At 38.5% G+C, this 18,494-nt stretch overlaps 3 protein-coding genes and 1 long non-coding RNA gene across 8 annotated transcripts in view; 3 read left to right on the top strand and 1 right to left on the bottom strand.

Annotated features, from left to right (window-relative positions):
* Positions 1-15: 15 nt before the first annotated feature.
* LOC144470406 (palmitoyltransferase ZDHHC6) lies at positions 16-3,488 on the top strand. Of its 2 annotated transcripts, none has more exons than XM_078181486.1 (7): positions 16-396; positions 691-872; positions 956-1,040; positions 1,115-1,389; positions 1,461-1,673; positions 1,762-1,949; positions 2,164-3,488. In XM_078181486.1, exons 1-7 carry the CDS (start codon positions 342-344, stop codon positions 2,300-2,302), a joined length of 1,137 nt encoding a protein of 378 aa, XP_078037612.1. In that variant the 5' UTR covers positions 16-341; the 3' UTR covers positions 2,303-3,488. The 2 variants fall into 2 exon arrangements, with proteins under 2 accessions (XP_078037612.1, XP_078037613.1); XM_078181487.1 differs by having other exon boundaries at positions 377-513.
* On the top strand, positions 2,483-9,747 carry LOC144470412 (putative ferric-chelate reductase 1). Its single transcript, XM_078181496.1, has 5 exons — positions 2,483-2,561; positions 4,279-4,538; positions 8,203-8,410; positions 9,481-9,552; positions 9,633-9,747. Exons 2-4 carry the CDS (start codon positions 4,316-4,318, stop codon positions 9,542-9,544), a joined length of 495 nt encoding a protein of 164 aa, XP_078037622.1. The 5' UTR covers positions 2,483-2,561; positions 4,279-4,315; the 3' UTR covers positions 9,545-9,552; positions 9,633-9,747.
* Positions 4,617-18,494, bottom strand: part of LOC144470413 (uncharacterized) — a 47,843-nt gene continuing 33,965 nt past the window's right edge. Inside the window, exon 4 of the long non-coding RNA XR_013494117.1 lies at positions 4,617-4,701. This is a non-coding gene — a long non-coding RNA (uncharacterized LOC144470413). The remainder of the gene's footprint in view (positions 4,702-18,494) is intronic.
* Positions 15,023-18,494, top strand: part of Jus (EB domain-containing julius seizure protein) — a 45,337-nt gene continuing 41,865 nt past the window's right edge. For 2 of the 4 annotated variants that reach the window (XR_013494116.1, XM_078181489.1), the window contains exon 1: positions 15,023-16,091. Coding sequence is in view for 3 of the 4 variants with exons in the window: in XM_078181489.1 (XP_078037615.1) it covers positions 15,923-16,091 (169 nt within the window). In the remaining variant the exon portion in view is untranslated. The remainder of the gene's footprint in view (positions 16,092-18,494) is intronic. The other 2 variants (XM_078181490.1, XM_078181491.1) reach the window with 2 other exon arrangements.

The following is an 18,494-nucleotide window of genomic DNA, read 5'->3' as shown; positions in this document are numbered from 1 at the left end:
CTGTTCACTGTCTGAGGTTGAACACTTCGGAACGGTTCGACTGTATTAAAAAGAGATGTCGTCAATTGTATTCATATACATATTCTTGAATAAGTAATTAATATGCGAATACAATCGTTTCTATTGAGTTGGAATAAGGAAATCATTAATGTCGAGGTAGAATCGACATTGGTGCCAACATTGAGTCATATGAATTGTAACGGAATGTGTCGACGAGAGAAACATATTTCTAAATACAGATTTAATAAAGAATCGAAAGAATTGTTCGCTCGAAACAATCATACTGGGTACCTGATATCAAGAAATTAAGAGATAATTTATGATAGTTTCATGGTGACGGCATGGGTGTTAATCCGTTAAAGAAAATATGCCATTGGGGGCCGCTTACTGCTCTCGGTACGTCAATTCGAAATATCATGTTAGATTTATTATATCATTTAAAGTGGATGATTGTTATTATTAATATGGGCTTATTAAAGTGCTAAGATTTCGAATAAAGTGTTAACATTTTGGGTGAGTCTCATTCTTATGCCTAGAAGAAGTAAAATACGATCAAATCGCATAAATAAGCTTCGTAAATGACTGCTTCCATTTTGTTTTATGTGTATTATGACATGAGCGCGCGAAATTTAAATTTTCATATTAGTGTGTAAATTATTATTAATGATAGTTTTTAATGATATTTTTCAGGTATTATAAAAATAATTACTTTGATGACAATACATTGCAGTAGACAATGCTGGCCACCACAAGACAGTGTGTTTGGAACAATTAATTTTACACTGTTCTTTTGCCTAAGCGGATCTACACTCTTCCATTTCATCAGTTCCATTTACGAAGGACCAGGGTATCTTTCTTTAAAATGGATGCCGGTACTAGATACATGTGCAGTAACAATAATAATATGTTAGTCGATGTCATATTCATACCAAATTAATTTAATGTATCTTTGTAGGAGAAATCCACAGATATCCAGTTCTTACAGTACTGTACTGTTTGCGAAGGCTACAAAGCACCAAGGTCTCATCACTGCAGAAAATGTGAGATTCTGTAAATCATATGTATAATTTCTGGAAATGCAATAGAGTCTGTTTATTAAATTTTTGATTTCCAGGTGGTCGATGTGTGATGAAAATGGATCATCACTGTCCATGGATAAATAATTGTGTAGGACACTTTAATCATGGGCACTTTACAGCCTTCTTGGCAAGCGCAGTTAGTGGTTGCTGTGTTTCCACATTCACTCTAATTTCTTGGGTAATGACTGTATTATCCTTAAAACCGCTATCATTTCCTCCACCTTCAGTAGTCGTTCTAATAATAGTAATTGTCAGCATTGGTTTGTCAATTGGAGTTGTGGTTGCTGTTGGAACATTACTCTATTTCCAGGTAGGCATGTTAGTGTAATGTTTACTTGCCTATATTCAATAAATCCATAATCGTTTACCAAATCATTGCAGCTGTTGGCTATCGTTAAAAATCGAACGGAAATCGAAGCTTGGATCACCGAAAAAGCTCACTATCGCAGATTCGTAACCAGAGAGACATTTATTTATCCGTATTCGAAAGGATGGCGATTCAATGTCCGACAAGTTCTCACATGGGACTGCACACCTGTTGGAAATGGAATTTACTGGCCTGTGGTCGAAGGCTGTGACCAATATACCTTAACTGTACTTCATCTTTTCATTCAGTTCCAAGTAGAATTATTGATAAAAAGCATTGATCGAAATTGTAATCAAAATCGCTTTTATATTTCAGCAAGAACAATTAGCTCAAAAGAGAGACAAACGCAAGAGAGCCAAATCTTATAGAATCATTGAAGATTTCTCGGGATCACGACTGCCATTGGGACATGGCTGGGGAGTATTTTGCCATCCACCTTGCACCGACGAACCCCGAATTAAACTTAGTATCGGAGACATTGTAGTTGTAACTCGATGGAGGAAGTAGGTTTTAAGAATTACTTAACATTATTATACCTTTATTTTTTTTCTTTGTCATTGCCTTATAATTTAATGTAGCTATTGTGATACTTAGGGGAAGATAGGGATACTATTTCTCAAGGATTTATGAAGGAATTAAAATTGATTCAAATTTAATACTTTATTGAAACATATCGTATAGAATACATACTGAGGATATGAAAATATTTCATTGCAGATATTGGCTATTTGGAGAAAAGAAAGAAGATGATCACAACGAGAAGCATGTCCGACAGAAGGGTTGGTTCCCCCGTACCTGCGCGATCGAAGTGATTGAGAACGAAGCGTACTCTTCCCCATCAGCAAAACCGAATTGAAACATGCCTTCTTAACTCGTAGAGTTTTAACGTATTTATAGATCTCTTGTTGTACGGACGATGATATATTTCTCTAGTGTTTTGTATGCGAGTATCGACGATAGATGGCTGCCTCTACTCGTTTAAATAATTAATTTAATCGCGCGATAATGTCTACGTAGATTAGAATTCCGAGGCACTACGCGGTCGGTGTAATTTATTGTGCTAATAGAAAACCAAAATTTCGCAAGCGAGACAACAAATTAGCACAAAGAAAGAGGTCCTAATATATCTTTACTACTTGATGTTATAACTTATGTCTATTTGAGTGTGTGTAACGAATAAACCTTTTCATATTTTTGTATATTTAGAATGGAAGATCGTTGTGTTCATTACACATTCACGGGTGTATATATACTTTATATAATTCCATTGTACATATTTATTAAACAATAGATGCTTTCCTGATTTGTGCAAGATAAAACTAGTGAGTGAATGCATTTACAATAGGCCAGCGAATTTGATTGTTCTGTTCGAATGTTGTTAGGCAAAATCGATGATTATATTGATCACTCGGAAACTCCATTAATAAGTACAATTTTATCGACAATTTGTAATTGGCAAATAAACGACTCACTGGAAAATACATTCCAGCTCTTCATGCCACAGTGAACACTTTTTCTGTTTTATGTTGCGTCGCCCTGAAAGCTCGTGGAAAATCAATAACACTGTGGAAAGTAACATTGGCTGCGGGAGCACACCATGCTTTCGCACAGACGTGTAATTACCACCCTGTAACGCGTGATACGTGTACATTCCTCTGTTCCATAAATCCATTTCATTCGAGCACGAATCACACGCAATATGAGCATATCTAATTTTTAATGAACCAGTACTTGTTAGAGCCAGCGATTTTTATTTCTGCAAGAAAGCTCAGTGCATTGGAATCGATTCATTTCTTAATAGCTTATATAATTAAAACAACTGAGACTATCGTTTTTCTTATGTTTCTGTTGTTTTATAGTTTAGTAATTGTAGTTGATTTTGTGCACTGATTTCGATGAGCTAACTGAAATATGAAACAGTAGAAAGTTAAGAAGAATGTCTATTCTTGCACCATTTTTAATTGACGATAACTATTAAGAAATCAATCGTTATTTAATAGCTGTTTCTTGTAGATACTTTCTCTATGGAATTATTGCTTGAAATCCGCACTCCAATCATTGCAATTTAGAGATTATTAAATAAGTAGTTGTATACATATGTAAGTATGACTAGTAAGAAGTGTCCATTAAATTATAAATATTTGTTATGTTCTTTTTTAACGACACGATTGGTATTATTTAATAACACTGTCATGTTAACAAGCAAAGTTACATGGCAAGGATCAGAACGCGACACGCAATCGTTGCTCTAACATCGAAGGGATTGGAGTGAAAGTGACAATTAGCAAAAGTGAATTGAACTAGCCTTTTATAAATCCATGGTGGGATCCCGCCACGTTTAACTAGTTTTCTGGAGATCCTTTCAGTTTCTTTCAAACTGTACTACGTCCTACGTGACCGCTGCGTGTTCTTTTTATTGAAATTAGTCCTATCACAGTAAGTGCTCAAAAAATAACGTCGGATTTCGGTCAACGAGTGCTAAATTCTCGTAGAGCAAACACGTTTGTACTAACATCCAGTAAAAGAATCTTAAAAGATTTTATTCATCGTCCGAAACTTTTGGCTAACTGTTGTGAACAAATAGACAGTTTTCTTTAAAGAGATTAAACCGACCAGTAATTTAACTAACATTATGTGAATCAGATGTGAGATTGAAAATTTTTCATCAGTGTTGACGCGAAAATGAATTTTTCTGATTATTATTTAAATAATTTTGAAGAAGATTATTTCTAACTAGAAATTGAATTATTTTCCCGTGTGACATGATCGATGGTTCCATCAGTTTCGTGTGTATTTGAGATCGTTTCTTTTAATTAATTTCGTTCGTTTTAGAGGAAATCTTGCGAGCGAAGTACTCGAGAAACGAAGAATGTGTTTGTCTATGAGAAGCTTAGCGATCTACAGCCTAATTTTGGCTTCCTTGGCACTTTTCGCGAACAGTTTCCCCGATGGAGCGCCGGTGGACACCTGTGTGAAACCGTCGCGTCCTAACGAACCTAATCACGGTCAAGCTAGATCGAAGCCCTTAGACACCAACCCTTACGAGTTCACCGCTTCGGCGTCGCAGTATAGTCCAAACTCACAGATAAGTGGTATGCTCGATTTACAATTTAAATCATGATTTTTGCACACTTTATTTTAATATACCATTGAAAAATTCCAACAACAACGTAGACGCGTTCCAAGTTTAACACTCGAACTTCCATGAAAGTATCATTTCCATTTCTTCCTCGGCTGTCTAATTCAAAAGCACATCTGCAACATAAATGATTTGGTATATTATTCATATTGTACGGTTTAAATAAAAAAATCTAGTAAGCTTTAGATATTAAATAAAGTAATATTTACATAATAAATAATGTAAAATTTTTGATAATCGAAAAGGGCAAATAAAATAAAAATAATAAATAAAATAAGATCTAAATGACAGATGACGTCGATTAAGAGAACAAATAATACTGACTTGTTGGAAACAAATGCATTTATAAAAATGAAAAGGTCATCCTTCCGAAAATGATTTCTGGGGTATGGCAGCTATCTCGCGAAATTTATTTAATGCGAGAAAGGAAGAGTCTATGGAATCTATAAAGCCTTGTAGTCACTCCGGGACAATAGAATGGGAAAGGTGATTAGGTGTTCCGTGTCAGTTGAGCTCGTTTTGTATCCTTCGTATAGAAAATTGCCGGTATAGCGGCCTCGGGATGATCGTGGCGAAAAAGAAGGGAACGCATCCCGAGGTCGGCGTGGAACAATCGATCCAATCAGCGTGGATACCGTGGAATATGGTACCCCGGTTCCCGAAACGTTAACAATCGGGCATTCTGCGGTTCGCGGGCTCGGTTCTGCATGTTCAATCGACGGAATAATAGCGAACGCGAGATTTCTCGGCGAAAAGAATTTCGTTTCTGCGTGCATACGTCTCGTTGGCCAATGGTGATCCAACACCGATCAACCATTGCACAGGATGTCCCAGTATTCATGATACAGCGGAAAAAACAGACGATTCTGTCTGATACGGCAAGCCGGAAATAAAGAACCAAATTTCTTAAATAAGAGGTTTTATTTTTCCGAGAAATCAGTTTGGAAATTCGTGCTGGCGCAAGTAGAAGCAGACAGATACTGACAGACGCGTGTTAAACGAGACCGAAGAGATTTACTGAATATTTAAAATTGCGCATAAGTAGTTTTACCTTGCAGACGACTTGTCGTGTTTAATTTGAATAAATACAGAGTTATAATTTTTATTAGAAATTACTTTAGATTTGTTCAATTTTACTTAATTTTATAAACTATTTTATATTGTATAGACTTCTTGTCATTTTCGATTTTCATTTTGTTGAAAAATAAGGGATAGATGAAAATGAATAAGTAGAGGCACATATGTCTCACGGGAATATACAATTCCTTTAATATTTAAAATTGTGTAGACTTAGTTCCGTTCTCTAGCAAATGTATTATTTGAATTATGAATTATATACACTGTTGTCATTTTTATTATTTATTTTAACTTCTCTTTAATGTATTTAGTATTTAAAAATGAGGCAGAACATAGGTTCGAATATCCATAAATCACGCGCAAGTAGATACAGTATCTCATGATCAGACGGACTATATTCGGTAACATGACTGCTCCACGACTTTTCACTATCATTTTCCTGGGAACAAAGCATTCTATGCAACATTGTGCTCATCGTATCAACCAGAAAATCTTTCTCCCGTGAACGTTCTAAATTATACTACATTGTCGACAGCAAGAGTAAAATATACCGTTCTTTATCAAAACAAATGCATACAAATCGTCGCATAATTTTAACACTACCGCGGTACCAACTAAGATGGAGAATGCAAACTTATAACTTTCTCTATATATATCTAACAATGCAGCATGCGTTCCAGTACGCAGAATAGCTGCCCACGCAACCCCTTATTCAAAGTTCAGAAGTCAATGTGCACATGAAACGCGGGGATCACTCTGCTGTTCTTCTTTCCATATTTCGCGATACAATTGGCTGCGCGTGTGCAGGAAATGTTTTATAAGCCCATAAAACTTTGAGCACAAAATGTAATTGCTCCTTGGGTAGAAGGACGGTGACGAATATACGAGGAGCTACGGTACCATAAATTAAAAAATATTCCGGGGCACCCGATATAATACGATGAAAATACTATGGTATAATAAAAAAAATAGCATCGCGTATAATTTCGCTCAGCGACGGCAATGCTTCTTCGTGGAAATTTATTTCGCGAAAGTTTCCCGCGCCGGTAAATTATTATCGACATCGGCTTTAGGAATCGTGTACTTTGTAAACTACGGGTATATTATGATCGTAAATTGAAAATTTCGCGTCCCGAAAGGAGGCGCGGGCCGAGCTGTGATTGTCTTCTTTTTTCGGCCTGACGCTCTCTATGCTCCTTTTTAGGACGTCGCTTTTGTGTACCGAGTCTAATGCTGCGTATCGATCGGAAATTATAATGAAAAGGCAAAAGTACGAACACTGTGTGCCACGGTTCGAACGTCAATATCGCGCAAGATAAGCACGAGGGTATTAATTAGACAAGCACGCCTGTTCAAGCTCATTAAAACGAAAGATAAAGGAGATTAACGAACTTTCACATGTCGCCGCCGGAATTCCCTGGAAATCGAAAATCGGGATACTCAAAATTTTAACGATTGATAGCTATGTCGAGGAAATTTAACGCGCCCGTTAACTTGCGTCCTTATAATCTCACTGGAAGTTAATTAAATCCTTTTGACGTTCCGCGAAAGTGCAGAAATTTCGAATGAAATTTATTCGGTAACAATCAGTACTCTTGGCTGATTCGATTTATTCGACTACAATCAGGCAATAAAATGTATTTAACTGCATTCGACAACAGGATTTATTTAGCGACAATTACGTCGAGTAAACAGTAGAATTCATTCGGTGGCAATCGTTGATCACGCAGTAAAATCAATTTAACGGGAATGTTCATCGATCCCTGCCCGGCGGACTGTTTCGCCTCGATAATTGGCTGAAAAGAGATTTAAAAAAATCCATTGTGAAATATTGCAGTAACTATTCGATCGCGTTAAAAAATTCCAATGGGAATTATGTACAGAATCGATTTTGTCAAAAACAGCCCTGAAACGAATCTAATCCCCGCGCACACGTGTCTGGTTCACGTTGTTCGTGACATAATCGCGGTGGGGCAACCTTGAAGGCGTTATTTTTTTTTTTTCAAGAAAGTTTCACAAGAACGAGGTTTCTTTAAGTTACCCGATTGCTCGGGGGCTCGAACTTAATTACGCGAGAACCTTCTAGCCATTCTGTCGCCATTTGCATAAAAAGGCCACAACGGCTACACGCTGGAAGTTGCATGTTGTTCGAAACTTTCTGAAAATTAGTTTAAAAAAGAATCGCCCCGGGGGACCGTGAAAGCGAAAGTTATAATTCAGTCTTGTTGATAAGCGGGTGTGCTCCAAGATGGCGGATCGCTTGTTCAGAATACAAATTCTGAGCATCGATCACAAGACCAAAATCATTTCTTACATAATTCCAATTTTGGAACGATTTCAAGAAAATGATAAAATGTATATACCAAAATAAATGTATATGCTGAAATCTGCAGTATAACAGCAATCATCTAGGACATAAGAGTTCTGTAATTGGCCCAGAAAAATCCGCATCGTTGGTATCGTGCAGCCAGCTAAATTTTACGAAGACCGACAACAAGATCGATGATCGAAAGACGCGATGATTTCTTTGTTCATTTCAGTAACCATCAGCGGCTCGTCGTTCAAAGGATTTTTCCTGCAGGCGCGTGACCCTGAGACAGACAAATGGATCGGTTCGTGGGCTCAAACAGAAAACACGAACACCCATCCTGAGTGCAGCGCCGTGACACACGCCGATCCACATGCAAAGCAGCATGCAACGCTCGTTTGGAATGCGCCGCCGAACTCGCACGGAAGAGTCTATTTCACGTAAGTAACAATCTCTTTACTCTTATAGCGATTAGACCAGCTGGAACTTAAGTTAACGATTTCAGAGAAAAAAATGCACTTTTTAGCGTCTCTTAGATTCCTTTAAATAACGCAAGTAGGAGACACTTGTAAAATTCACTGTGTTGCTGTATCTCCAATTTTAAGAACTTTTATTTTGGATTAATTATATTCTAAATGGATATTTTTTTAATGCAATTGACATAAGAAGCACAAAATCAAAACTATTAAATTTTATAATACATTAGAACATTTTTCTAATTAGTGGCATAAAAATCTGATCGTTCTTCCTAAAATAGCAACAATGGTAAAAAAATGGTGCACATGATTTGAGTGCAGTGAAGGATGTTGAACTTCCGTATGGTACACGTGGCGACAGGTGCGATCGTACGGTTGATCGAGGGATTACCACCCGCAGGGCGGGACAACGCGGTAAGATTAATTGTGCGATGCTGGTCGGCGGACATAATTGGTCCTGCCGCACGATCGCTCGCGAATGAAAGCGCTCGCGGTACGCTTGCTAATAAGCCAGCGAATGTCCTGCGAACATTATAGGTCAGAAAGTTCACGTGATAGTTTGAAAGGAACCGGCTGAATCGCTCCGGCCGCGTTTGAATCACGTCCGAAGAGCAACTTTTTCCACGGCCGCTGGAAAAAAAAAAAAGAGGAACGAGAATCAGAGCCCGCTAAATTTCTGTCCCTCTTCCGCTTGCCCCTTCTGCTATTTTCGTTCATCTCGTATCTGTGTCACGTGTTTTGTAAATCCTCCGAAAATCGCCGCAGAGATCCGAGGCGAAGAAGTGCCATTTTTTTTTTCACCGGCACCCTTGTCTGGGAAAATGTTGCACCAGTCGAGAGAATTTTAAAAACGTTTTCTTTCGCGGCATTCAGTATTTTCTGGCAAGGGAAACAAAACGCAGGAAACGTTTATGTGTTAAGCTGATTTTGTCACCAATGGATCTGCGAATTCTTGGAATTTTTTAAATAACATTAAGAACGGAATTTTTGGAAGTTTGTGTTTTAATTAATAAAAATTATTATTCTGTTTGCAGAGGTACCATTTTGAAGGAGTATGCTGTCTATTGGTCTAATCTGGTAGCCACACCTAGACATTAAAAAGCTATGTACGTATCGTTGCTAACAATTTATGTTCAATGTATTAAATAATCAGTCAATGATTAACGTTAATAATAATACTTCTCAGTGTAGGTTTTTTGAGGTTCAGAGCAATCTGATTCGCAGATGTTCGATCAGAAGGTATGCCTTTTGGAAACCCATGAACCATAGAGATTAACATGTAATGTACATTTTTATACAGCCTAATAATATTAAATATAAAGAAACTTTAATATGCAATACTTTTACTTCGACTTTTTCCCTAAGATAGCAACTCAAAATTTATTACACCACCATCTCCGATAACATGCCCACTTTAATCAATATATTGCAGAAAAAAAATCAGAAGCTGCAACAATTTTATATTCGTATTATTCCCTTAATTTTAACGTTACAAGAAGAAATATAAAACAATGAAATAAATTCATATCAGCAGACAGCAAATATTTATACAATTTAAAATCTCTATTTCAATTTCTGTTAAAATGTTATTACAATTTACATTCATAAATAAAATTCATAATAATTTAAATCTACAAGTAGAATCCATTAGAATGTAAATTTATAAATAAAATTTATAATACAAATTTATATTCAGTAACAACAACTCCAACAATTTATTTAAAAGTTCACCACACCGCAACGTTCCGTGTTACTCAGGTGAGTGAAAAGGTTGAACAGTCATGATCCATGATCCATCTCCCGCCGTAGTTTCGCAGGTGCCTGTATATGATGTAATGAACAACAAAATTCATATTCTCGTTGTAGTGACTTTCTACTGGTCAGCATAGCTTGCATAGCCGAGAGAAGGTTTTCGATCTGTCAGACACAGTTGCGTAACACTCGATTGATCGTTGACGCATATATCACGCGACCTGTTCGCCAACGATCGCAATATGTTTCGCTTGAGGCGATTTTTAATTCCATAACCGCGTAATATTCGATCCACGGTGGTGGACCTGAAAACTTTCTGTGTTGGTATATTAACGAGCAAAAAGTAGACCATGATCGATTCCCGTGGAAAGCTGAAACTTGGACAGCGCAATGGGGTAGATACCGCTTTAATTAATTACCGCACGAATCGTGCTCGTTTGTGCGTGCCGCATAGAAATTTACGGAACAATTTATATTTTATGCGCCGATCGCACGCGTTGATTCGATTCGATTTATTTCAACGATTTTTAAAATAATTGAACTTTCTCCTAACACTTTATTCGTCAATTTAGTGTAGGTAGATAATGTAATTGTATATTGTTATATATTTAGAAATATATATACAATTATATTTAACTATATTCTACTACATCTGACTGGAATAGTAATATAAAACTATATTATATTATATAGAACTATATACAATAATTAAAATTATATGGAAATTATATAGAACTGTACATGACTATATTCCATAATTCGTACTATACAGGTCGTACCAAAATTATACATACTCCGGGAAATGAGGGGTTCCTGAGGCCATTTCAAGTAACCTTTCCCTTTGCTGAAATGCAATCCGCATTCTAAAAATATTAAAAATGTTTATAATGTCGTTTCCAGATATGAATATTAAATACAGTGTAATCAGAACTATCCAAACGTGCTCACGAGTGCCATTCTTCGACCGGAGGGGTCTCAAAGCTGAAAGAATCCCTATTCCAACCTCCGAAGCGGCCTATTCCAACCTTCGAAGCTCCCTTTTGTTGTCTGTGAATACATTTCCGCTGTAGCTTCTGGGCAAAGTTTCTGTTAACATTTTATGAATGGGTTACCACGCGTATCCTAGTTACCACGGCGACAGAGTCCCCCAAGAACGAACTTCCACAAGTTCGATAGCACTGAACCCCGAAACTCTGGAATTAACAATTATAATTTAGCATTGTCGGTACAGCGGCATCCCGATTCTATTTAATTCTTTTATATTGGCAGATCATAGTTGTACAAATTCTATAACATTAGATATATATAGAAAATAATAACAGTACTATTAAAATCGTGTAATCTTTCTACTCTTTTAAATTGCGGCTAGTAATTATGAACTGCATTATATTCGGTAAAACATTATCGCTAAAAATTATCAACGTAATAGTACTTATAAAAATGCCATAGACGAATAAGAATATATTTTTATTTATTCATCCAATTGCAACGAACATGAGCTGAATAAAAATTGATTTCATCTTTTTAAGGATTCTATTAAATTTGAAGTAATATTATAAATTCAGTGTCACCGCGTTAGAAGTTTCGTATGGCGTCAGAGGATTCTTGCACGTTTGAAGATATCCCACAAATGGCGCCGTAGCAATGTCGGCAATTTTCAATTAAAAATTCCGAAGCGTTTATCTTGGATGCAGGGAGGGGGGTCCAGCATTAAAGCAGCAATTTCTCAAGAAAGCGACGAACACGAGATTATTTACCGACGGCGGCAACGACAGACCACCGAAGAACGCTGTCTCAGTTTTCAGGAGGAATGCTCTGCCGCCGTCCGAATCGGAAAGCTCTTAGAAGGTCGTTTGTCCCTTAAAAGGGCCGGCCGAGGGTTTCTAAAAATTCCGAAGCTTCCCTTATGAGAATGACCCAGTTCTGCTATGGCAGAACTCGGACTTACGTAACCCTGTCTCGCGATCCGTTTGCCTCGCGTAGAAGCGTGCTGGGTTCCATTAACGGCATCCGGTGAGGAAATGTCGGAACCTCCTTTGGGAATATGTTGCGACTCGCCTTTACCGTATCAGTCCACGTGTCCCAGTATGGGATCAGTAATCGCGCTCCTTAAACACCAACCGAGACAGAACGGGTTCCCTTCCGATACATTAAACTCCGTCTAGCCACCTCCATTTTGTTCAGTAGCGAGATAAGGGGGTCCCACGTGTCACAAGCCGAAAGCTGTCGGGGTCTCAGCCATTTTTAGAACCGAGGTATGGTGATTAGTAACCAAGGTCAATATATACTTAGGAATCTGAGTTAATCTTAATAATAAAGTTTCGTTCCGAGTACCTGTTAAAGTAAAAGTATGACGGTAAAAGTTTGAAGCAAGGACCAATCCATTTGCAGCTAAGAAACATCAGAAGTGTCCGGCACTTTCTTTCAGAAATTAATCCTATTCAAAAGATTGCAGCTCGTACAATTTTCAGTATTTCGGCTCGACAAAATTACAAAGTACACTCCAAATAGTGTTAAATACATGTGCAAAACATCAACTCAGAAGTGCCTTCAGATTTTTAGAAGAAAAATCAGAAAGACGACTTTGAATCAGAAGAGTATCCCCTTGATGCTCTGATTACAAAGCAATATTCAGGAATTTGTTGAGAGAAAGATATTAAGTATTATAATTTGACACTTTGCACATTTATTAACGAACATTTAAAGAGTGTTCCCAAATTTTTTCGAGCAATAATAATAATTTTCTTGGAAGTTGCAATATTGTGAATGAATGCAACTTTAAAATTGTTGAAAATAGAAGAATGATACTGATATCATTTTCTCTACTATGATGTCATGATATTTTGCCCTCAGTAACACCAGTGACTACCAATCTTATGTTTTTTTCTTACGTACTACGCTTAATCGATCTCTGTTTCGATGGTTCTCGCGCAGTCCAGTGATTCCAGCAAGTCAATAATGTCAATATCACATGATACAAGCGTCATCGGATGACTATCAGCAGCTGCGATTGTGTACCATGATGGTCGGTATTGAGTCAGAGGTCGTTGCTATCGTGTCCAGAGCAAAAGGTCCGTTCGACTAGCCGATATTTGTTCGCCGGTCACGTTTTACGCTTACAGCGGGGTGGGACGGCGGACAATTACGTCAAACGAGCTTCGCTGGTGCCATAATTCAGTGTCTGTTGCGGAAACGCGTGTTCTCACGGTGCTTTGGCCATTCTCATTTGGGCATTAGCGGCGCATAATTGCTTAGGGAATTCGAATCTCTTATGATGAGTTCATCCGAAATGTCGAGAACGCTTTGTCGAAAGAAAACCAGTCATTTGGATTATGCTGCAACTTCAATTACTTGTTTAGCCATTCAGGGATGAAATCCCTGAATCCTTGAATGCTGTAGAAATATATACAAAATTACACGAAGTTGAATGATTAAGGATGATACATTTTTGCACTTCTAGATCTTTTTTATTACAGCACTGCTTTTAGGGGACATTGTTGGACTCTGATAAAAAAAACCTAACATTCACTTCATGCTACGTCTTTAAGCACTAGTTTATGTTTTCAGGTATTATTAGGCTACCAGATTCTTATGCAAAATAAAAGTTACAAAGTTGATTATTTTAACAGATATAATATAATATATAGCATAATACGTCAATATTTATAAGTTCATTTAATAATTTTGTTGCTTCAGATGGTACAGTTTTACTGTTGGACGCATAAACCTCTCAGTCTAATAATACCTAAGTATAGTGGAAAGCGCAGGCTGTAGAACGACTACATATCTCAACAAAGAAAAGTGTCATTACAGGTAGGGATTGATTATACATTGCAAATTGGATCAAGCTAGTCCTTGTTCCAAATTTGGCTACCAATCACCAACAGACGTTATAAAACTTCTTCAACTTTCTATACCAACCGCTATTCGCAATTACCCTTTCCCATACTGAATAAAATTAATGGTACCAACTGACCATAGATAAAACGTAAATGAATCAACCAGGATCAAATTCGATTAATTATATCTTAATTATAACCTTGAATTAACCACTTATACTAGAAGGGCGGTTCTAGGTTTCGAAAATAATTTGAACATGATGGAATCTATAAAAAATAAATATATCACAGCAAGATCGCGTGCCACGCCATAAAATTTCTTCGGTTATCTGATTATCGTGATCCCCATTTACCCTTTATCTTACTAAATAAAATTAATGGCACCAATCGACCGTATATAAAACGTGAATAGGATCAAGTAACGTTAACCTTCGCTTTATTTAATTGCCTGGGGGTTCGTTATATACTTTCCACCGTAGCTTCAACCCTATTTGACCCAGGTAAACCGCTCTTCTACCCGACACGCTATATGAGTTCTTCGACCATCTACCCCATGCGATAATGCAAGTAAATCGCAAATTTTATCAAATTAAGTCTTTGTTTATTGCTTAGACTCTACACGTACGTCCATTTGTAGTGAACAATGTATTGCGAGATCTTAGCAAATTTTCTTTCATCATTAACTTATTCATTCGCTTCGCATGAACGATTCAGATGGCCTCTCAATTTGTTACAAAGGTTCGACATAGTAATAATGATACTATTTCTATAAACAGTGAGGGTACGAATGTTTGTAGAACAGACTGTACGTAATACGGCAGCTTCACGCTGCAATATACGTTTGGAATCGCGTCGTGTTAAGAGGTACCACTGCGCGACGTTGTTTCCCCGCGTTCTAATCATGCATATTTACATCGGGGAGTGCGGAGCGTCGACTGACGTATCGCGAGGAATGACTCAGAAGTTCTGCGACGTTGATCGTGAGGGTCGTGGACGAGTACGGCGACGACGACTTCGACGACGACGGGGTCGGAGAGACGGTTGGGGGTTGCAACGCGTGCTGGGTCTCGCGTGCATTGCGCAGGACGTCGGCGCCCTGGCGCCGCGGCCACCCCCGAGCGATACGGTCGTTGTTTGCTGGCTCCACATCGTGAAGTTGGTTCGGCCGGCGTGTACACAGCATCATCATCATCATCGCGAACGGTTGGTGCGACGGTGGTGATATCCCCGGTCCACGTCGATGAACGCAGAGGCGGCTCCTCGTGGCCAGAGCAGTGTTCGAGGTGACACAGCTATGCGTGCATTGCGCCACGGATATCGATTCTGACCTGTTCTCGGCGTCGATCGCGAACCCGCACGAAGATCAAACCTCTCTGCGGTTCGAAGCCGAGGCCAGAAGCAGGAGGATCCATCCCCTAACGAACAGCACCGTGAAAGGAGGTGGAGAGAATAGCCCGGCGTTGGCGGTGGAGGAGGAGGAGGGGGGTTGCCGCAGGACAGGTCGATCGTCTCCCATGAACCTACTTCCGTTCGCCCACCCCCACCGAATCTGAACCCCAGGGGTCGAAGAGGACGCGGTCGAATAGACGGGAACCCGGCGTTGCGACTTCTGTGTCGAACTTCTGCTCGAACGGTGTGCCAGTTCGTGAGAAGCGGAAATATGCGCGTGCTATCGATCACGCGGCCTGATCCCGCGGATATGTGATACCGGAAGTAACTACGGCAGGCTTGACCTGCGTGCAGGTGCTGTACGGTGCGTTTCCACCGTGAATACGTGCACGCATTAACGGGTGCTGCCGCGAGACCGAGGTTCACGGCAGAGAGAGAGGAGAGGCGAGATCGAGGTGTGCGAGAAAGTGACGCGTGTTTCGGCCGACCTGCGAAGATGTTGGCCGTCCTAGACCAGACACACCTGACGGCGTCCTACATCCAACGAACGAGGAAGACCAACCCGGCCGCCAGGCTCATCTGCACCCTCCTGGTCTCATGGCTCGTCGTCAATGATCACCTGGCGCTAGGGGAGACCGATCCGCCGGAACTCACCACCGTTGACGGTGAGTAGTCGATGATGTAGTCTGCCACAGGCACTACGTGCTATTTTCTGGCCGTTTCATTTTCATGTTGCGGACATTCATTTTTAGACTGCGGATTTTAGGGGCGCGCATTAAACGCGAAGCAATAAAAACATCTAGAAATAATGATGGATCTAAAAGTTCTTATTTCATGTTGTAGATTATAAATAATCTATTTAAGGGAAACAATTGCCCCTGAACTTTAAATCAAATAACTTTTTTTAACCGTGCTAAATCAAATAAAATCGTATAGAAAGGGAATTGAATTTATTTTTTTAGTTCAACTTGATTTTTAAATCGAAACCGTGTAAAAACAGAATTGGGTGTACTGTATGGGTTTTGTTCCTAGACTGTGGATTTTACACAATTTGTAAAAAAAAGTAGATTAAACGCAGAACAGTAGAATCGTTTTATTAAAGATTTGCAGTATTGTCAATAGACTGCGTATTTTATGCATTTATGATAAAAAACGAGTCGGAACAATTTCAAACAGTAGACAGAGTTTTGGTTTTTCATGAAAATATTCCGTCACTTTTTACGTGGCATAATGGGCTGAAAAAAATTCATTTCACACTCCAATCTTTTGTATATGTAGAAAGGCAAGCTCTGCTTTGCTAAAAGTTATCGAATCGATTGAATCCATAGTGATAGTGGTGTATCATTTGCATCAAATGGTAAACAGGTTATCTTGAATTTATTCCCAACATTTTGCGCAAGTTTGCCGTTTCAATTATTATCAATTCGTAGACGATCTTGTTTCGGTAGCTCTAATTAAATATATTTGACACGTTGATTGCTAGATTGCCGACCAGAGAATCCGATAAAGTCCGAGTAAATTGGTTAAAGGTCGAAACTGTGGAGTTACGTTACATCGGAGTGATTACTACATCACGGTGATTACTTCATCGCGGTGATTACATCACCGATTCTTTTCGATTCTATAAATCTTTATGCAATTCAGCTTTTGCTGCTGCTGGTGCGATACGAATTAATTATGGGAAAAAAGTAGAGAGCTGTGTCTATACGATAGTGGCTGTTATGGGTTAACAATTTTGATCGGATTTTGTGTATATGTGGGAAAAATGAGTAGGCGCATCAAACAGCAGAGAGTTTAGAGAATCTAAGAACGTTAAATAATCATAAAAAGAGATCTTAATGCAAAATCTAAATTTCTCTCAGCTATTTAAAACATACAGAAGCTAGAATTTTTGATAATAGTAGCGTATGAATAATTTATTTACTGGATAATTAAGCCGAGCAAAATGAAAACTGTTTTTCACTGTAGTACAGGGATCTGTTGCATTTAATTTAGAGAGTGCAACACACAGAAATCCTTGCTGTTTCTGTAGACAGTCTAATACGGTTCTATGCGAACCGTGAATACGACTGGTTCTCGTGGACTTGTTGATGCATTTCAGTCTGTTGAGAGTAGAAATGAAAAATTATGCGGTACATGGTTTGAAGACTCGAGGCTTTCACGACTCGGATTTGTTTGGTATTGTTTGTTGAGGCTTCCGGGCTTAAGCCGCGTCCAGGAGGAATATTTTCCCAGCGATTCGCCAGCATACGGTTGTAAGGTCTGCCGTAATATTCTGTGCAGTTCCAAAATATCCTATTTTACTTTATAGACATTAGAACTCGATATTAAAAACGAAGTTCTAACATTCTTGGTCACTTATAATATTAATTCTCGTTGAGATTCTTGCACTTTCCAGTTTCCTATCTCTGCTTTATTTTTGTTTAAATTACAGAAACCTTCTGTAAAATTCTGTAAAATTCTGTAAATTTTATTGAGATACTTGTAGCTATCAATTTTCAATTTCTGTTTCTTCAGAAATTGCAGAAACTTTTCATAAAGCGGGGATTCCAATGAATTCATTTTTATCGCAAGTAGTAAAGAAATTAATTAGATAGTTAGAATTCTATTTAAAGTCTGATTGCAATGCGTACCTGTTGGGTAATGAGGAATTATGTAATACTTGCACCTGTGGATTCGAGAACCATACACGGAAAACCCCAGATTTGAATAAGTTGGAAACCTGGTTTTCTGAATTCAAACTCGACACCGAAGTATGATTAACTTTTGAAAAATGAATAGTACGGGTCGTGCGAAATTCCCAAGTGTGGAAGAATAGTAATCAACGAATTGTGTAGTCCGCTGAAGGGATATTTCGCAGTTTGGGCAGATTAGCGGTGTTCAGGTATGCATAGAACGCGTCCAAACTTCGCGCAGCGAAATATGCTAATGCTATGCTACACCGGCTGGATAACTTCTTTGCAAAGTGTCTCATCTTTCGTGGGACATTTTAATCCTCTCTCGGCAATATCTGGTAATGGAACACCGCAAACGAGAAAGCCATGGTTGTACCAGAAACCAGGAGTATC

The sequence above is a fragment of the Augochlora pura genome, chromosome 5 (genome assembly GCF_028453695.1).
Source record: "Augochlora pura isolate Apur16 chromosome 5, APUR_v2.2.1, whole genome shotgun sequence".
In the NCBI taxonomy this organism is placed as follows: Eukaryota; Metazoa; Arthropoda; class Insecta; order Hymenoptera; family Halictidae; genus Augochlora; species Augochlora pura.
This window is presented reverse-complemented; position numbering and strand designations above follow the sequence as displayed.

Excerpts from the sequence above, each read along its gene's own strand:
- LOC144470406 (XM_078181486.1), top strand. The coding sequence starts at position 342 with ATGGGTGTTAATCCGTTAAAGAAAATATGCCATTGGGGGCCGCTTACT. Across the intron at positions 1,041-1,114 it reads GTCTCATCACTGCAGAAAAT|GTGGTCGATGTGTGATGAAA; the intron begins GTGAGATTCTGT and ends TTTGATTTCCAG. Across the intron at positions 1,674-1,761 it reads GTGACCAATATACCTTAACT|CAAGAACAATTAGCTCAAAA; the intron begins GTACTTCATCTT and ends TTTATATTTCAG.
- LOC144470412 (XM_078181496.1), top strand. The coding sequence starts at position 4,316 with ATGTGTTTGTCTATGAGAAGCTTAGCGATCTACAGCCTAATTTTGGCT. Across the intron at positions 4,539-8,202 it reads TCCAAACTCACAGATAAGTG|TAACCATCAGCGGCTCGTCG; the intron begins GTATGCTCGATT and ends TGTTCATTTCAG. Across the intron at positions 8,411-9,480 it reads CACGGAAGAGTCTATTTCAC|AGGTACCATTTTGAAGGAGT; the intron begins GTAAGTAACAAT and ends TTCTGTTTGCAG.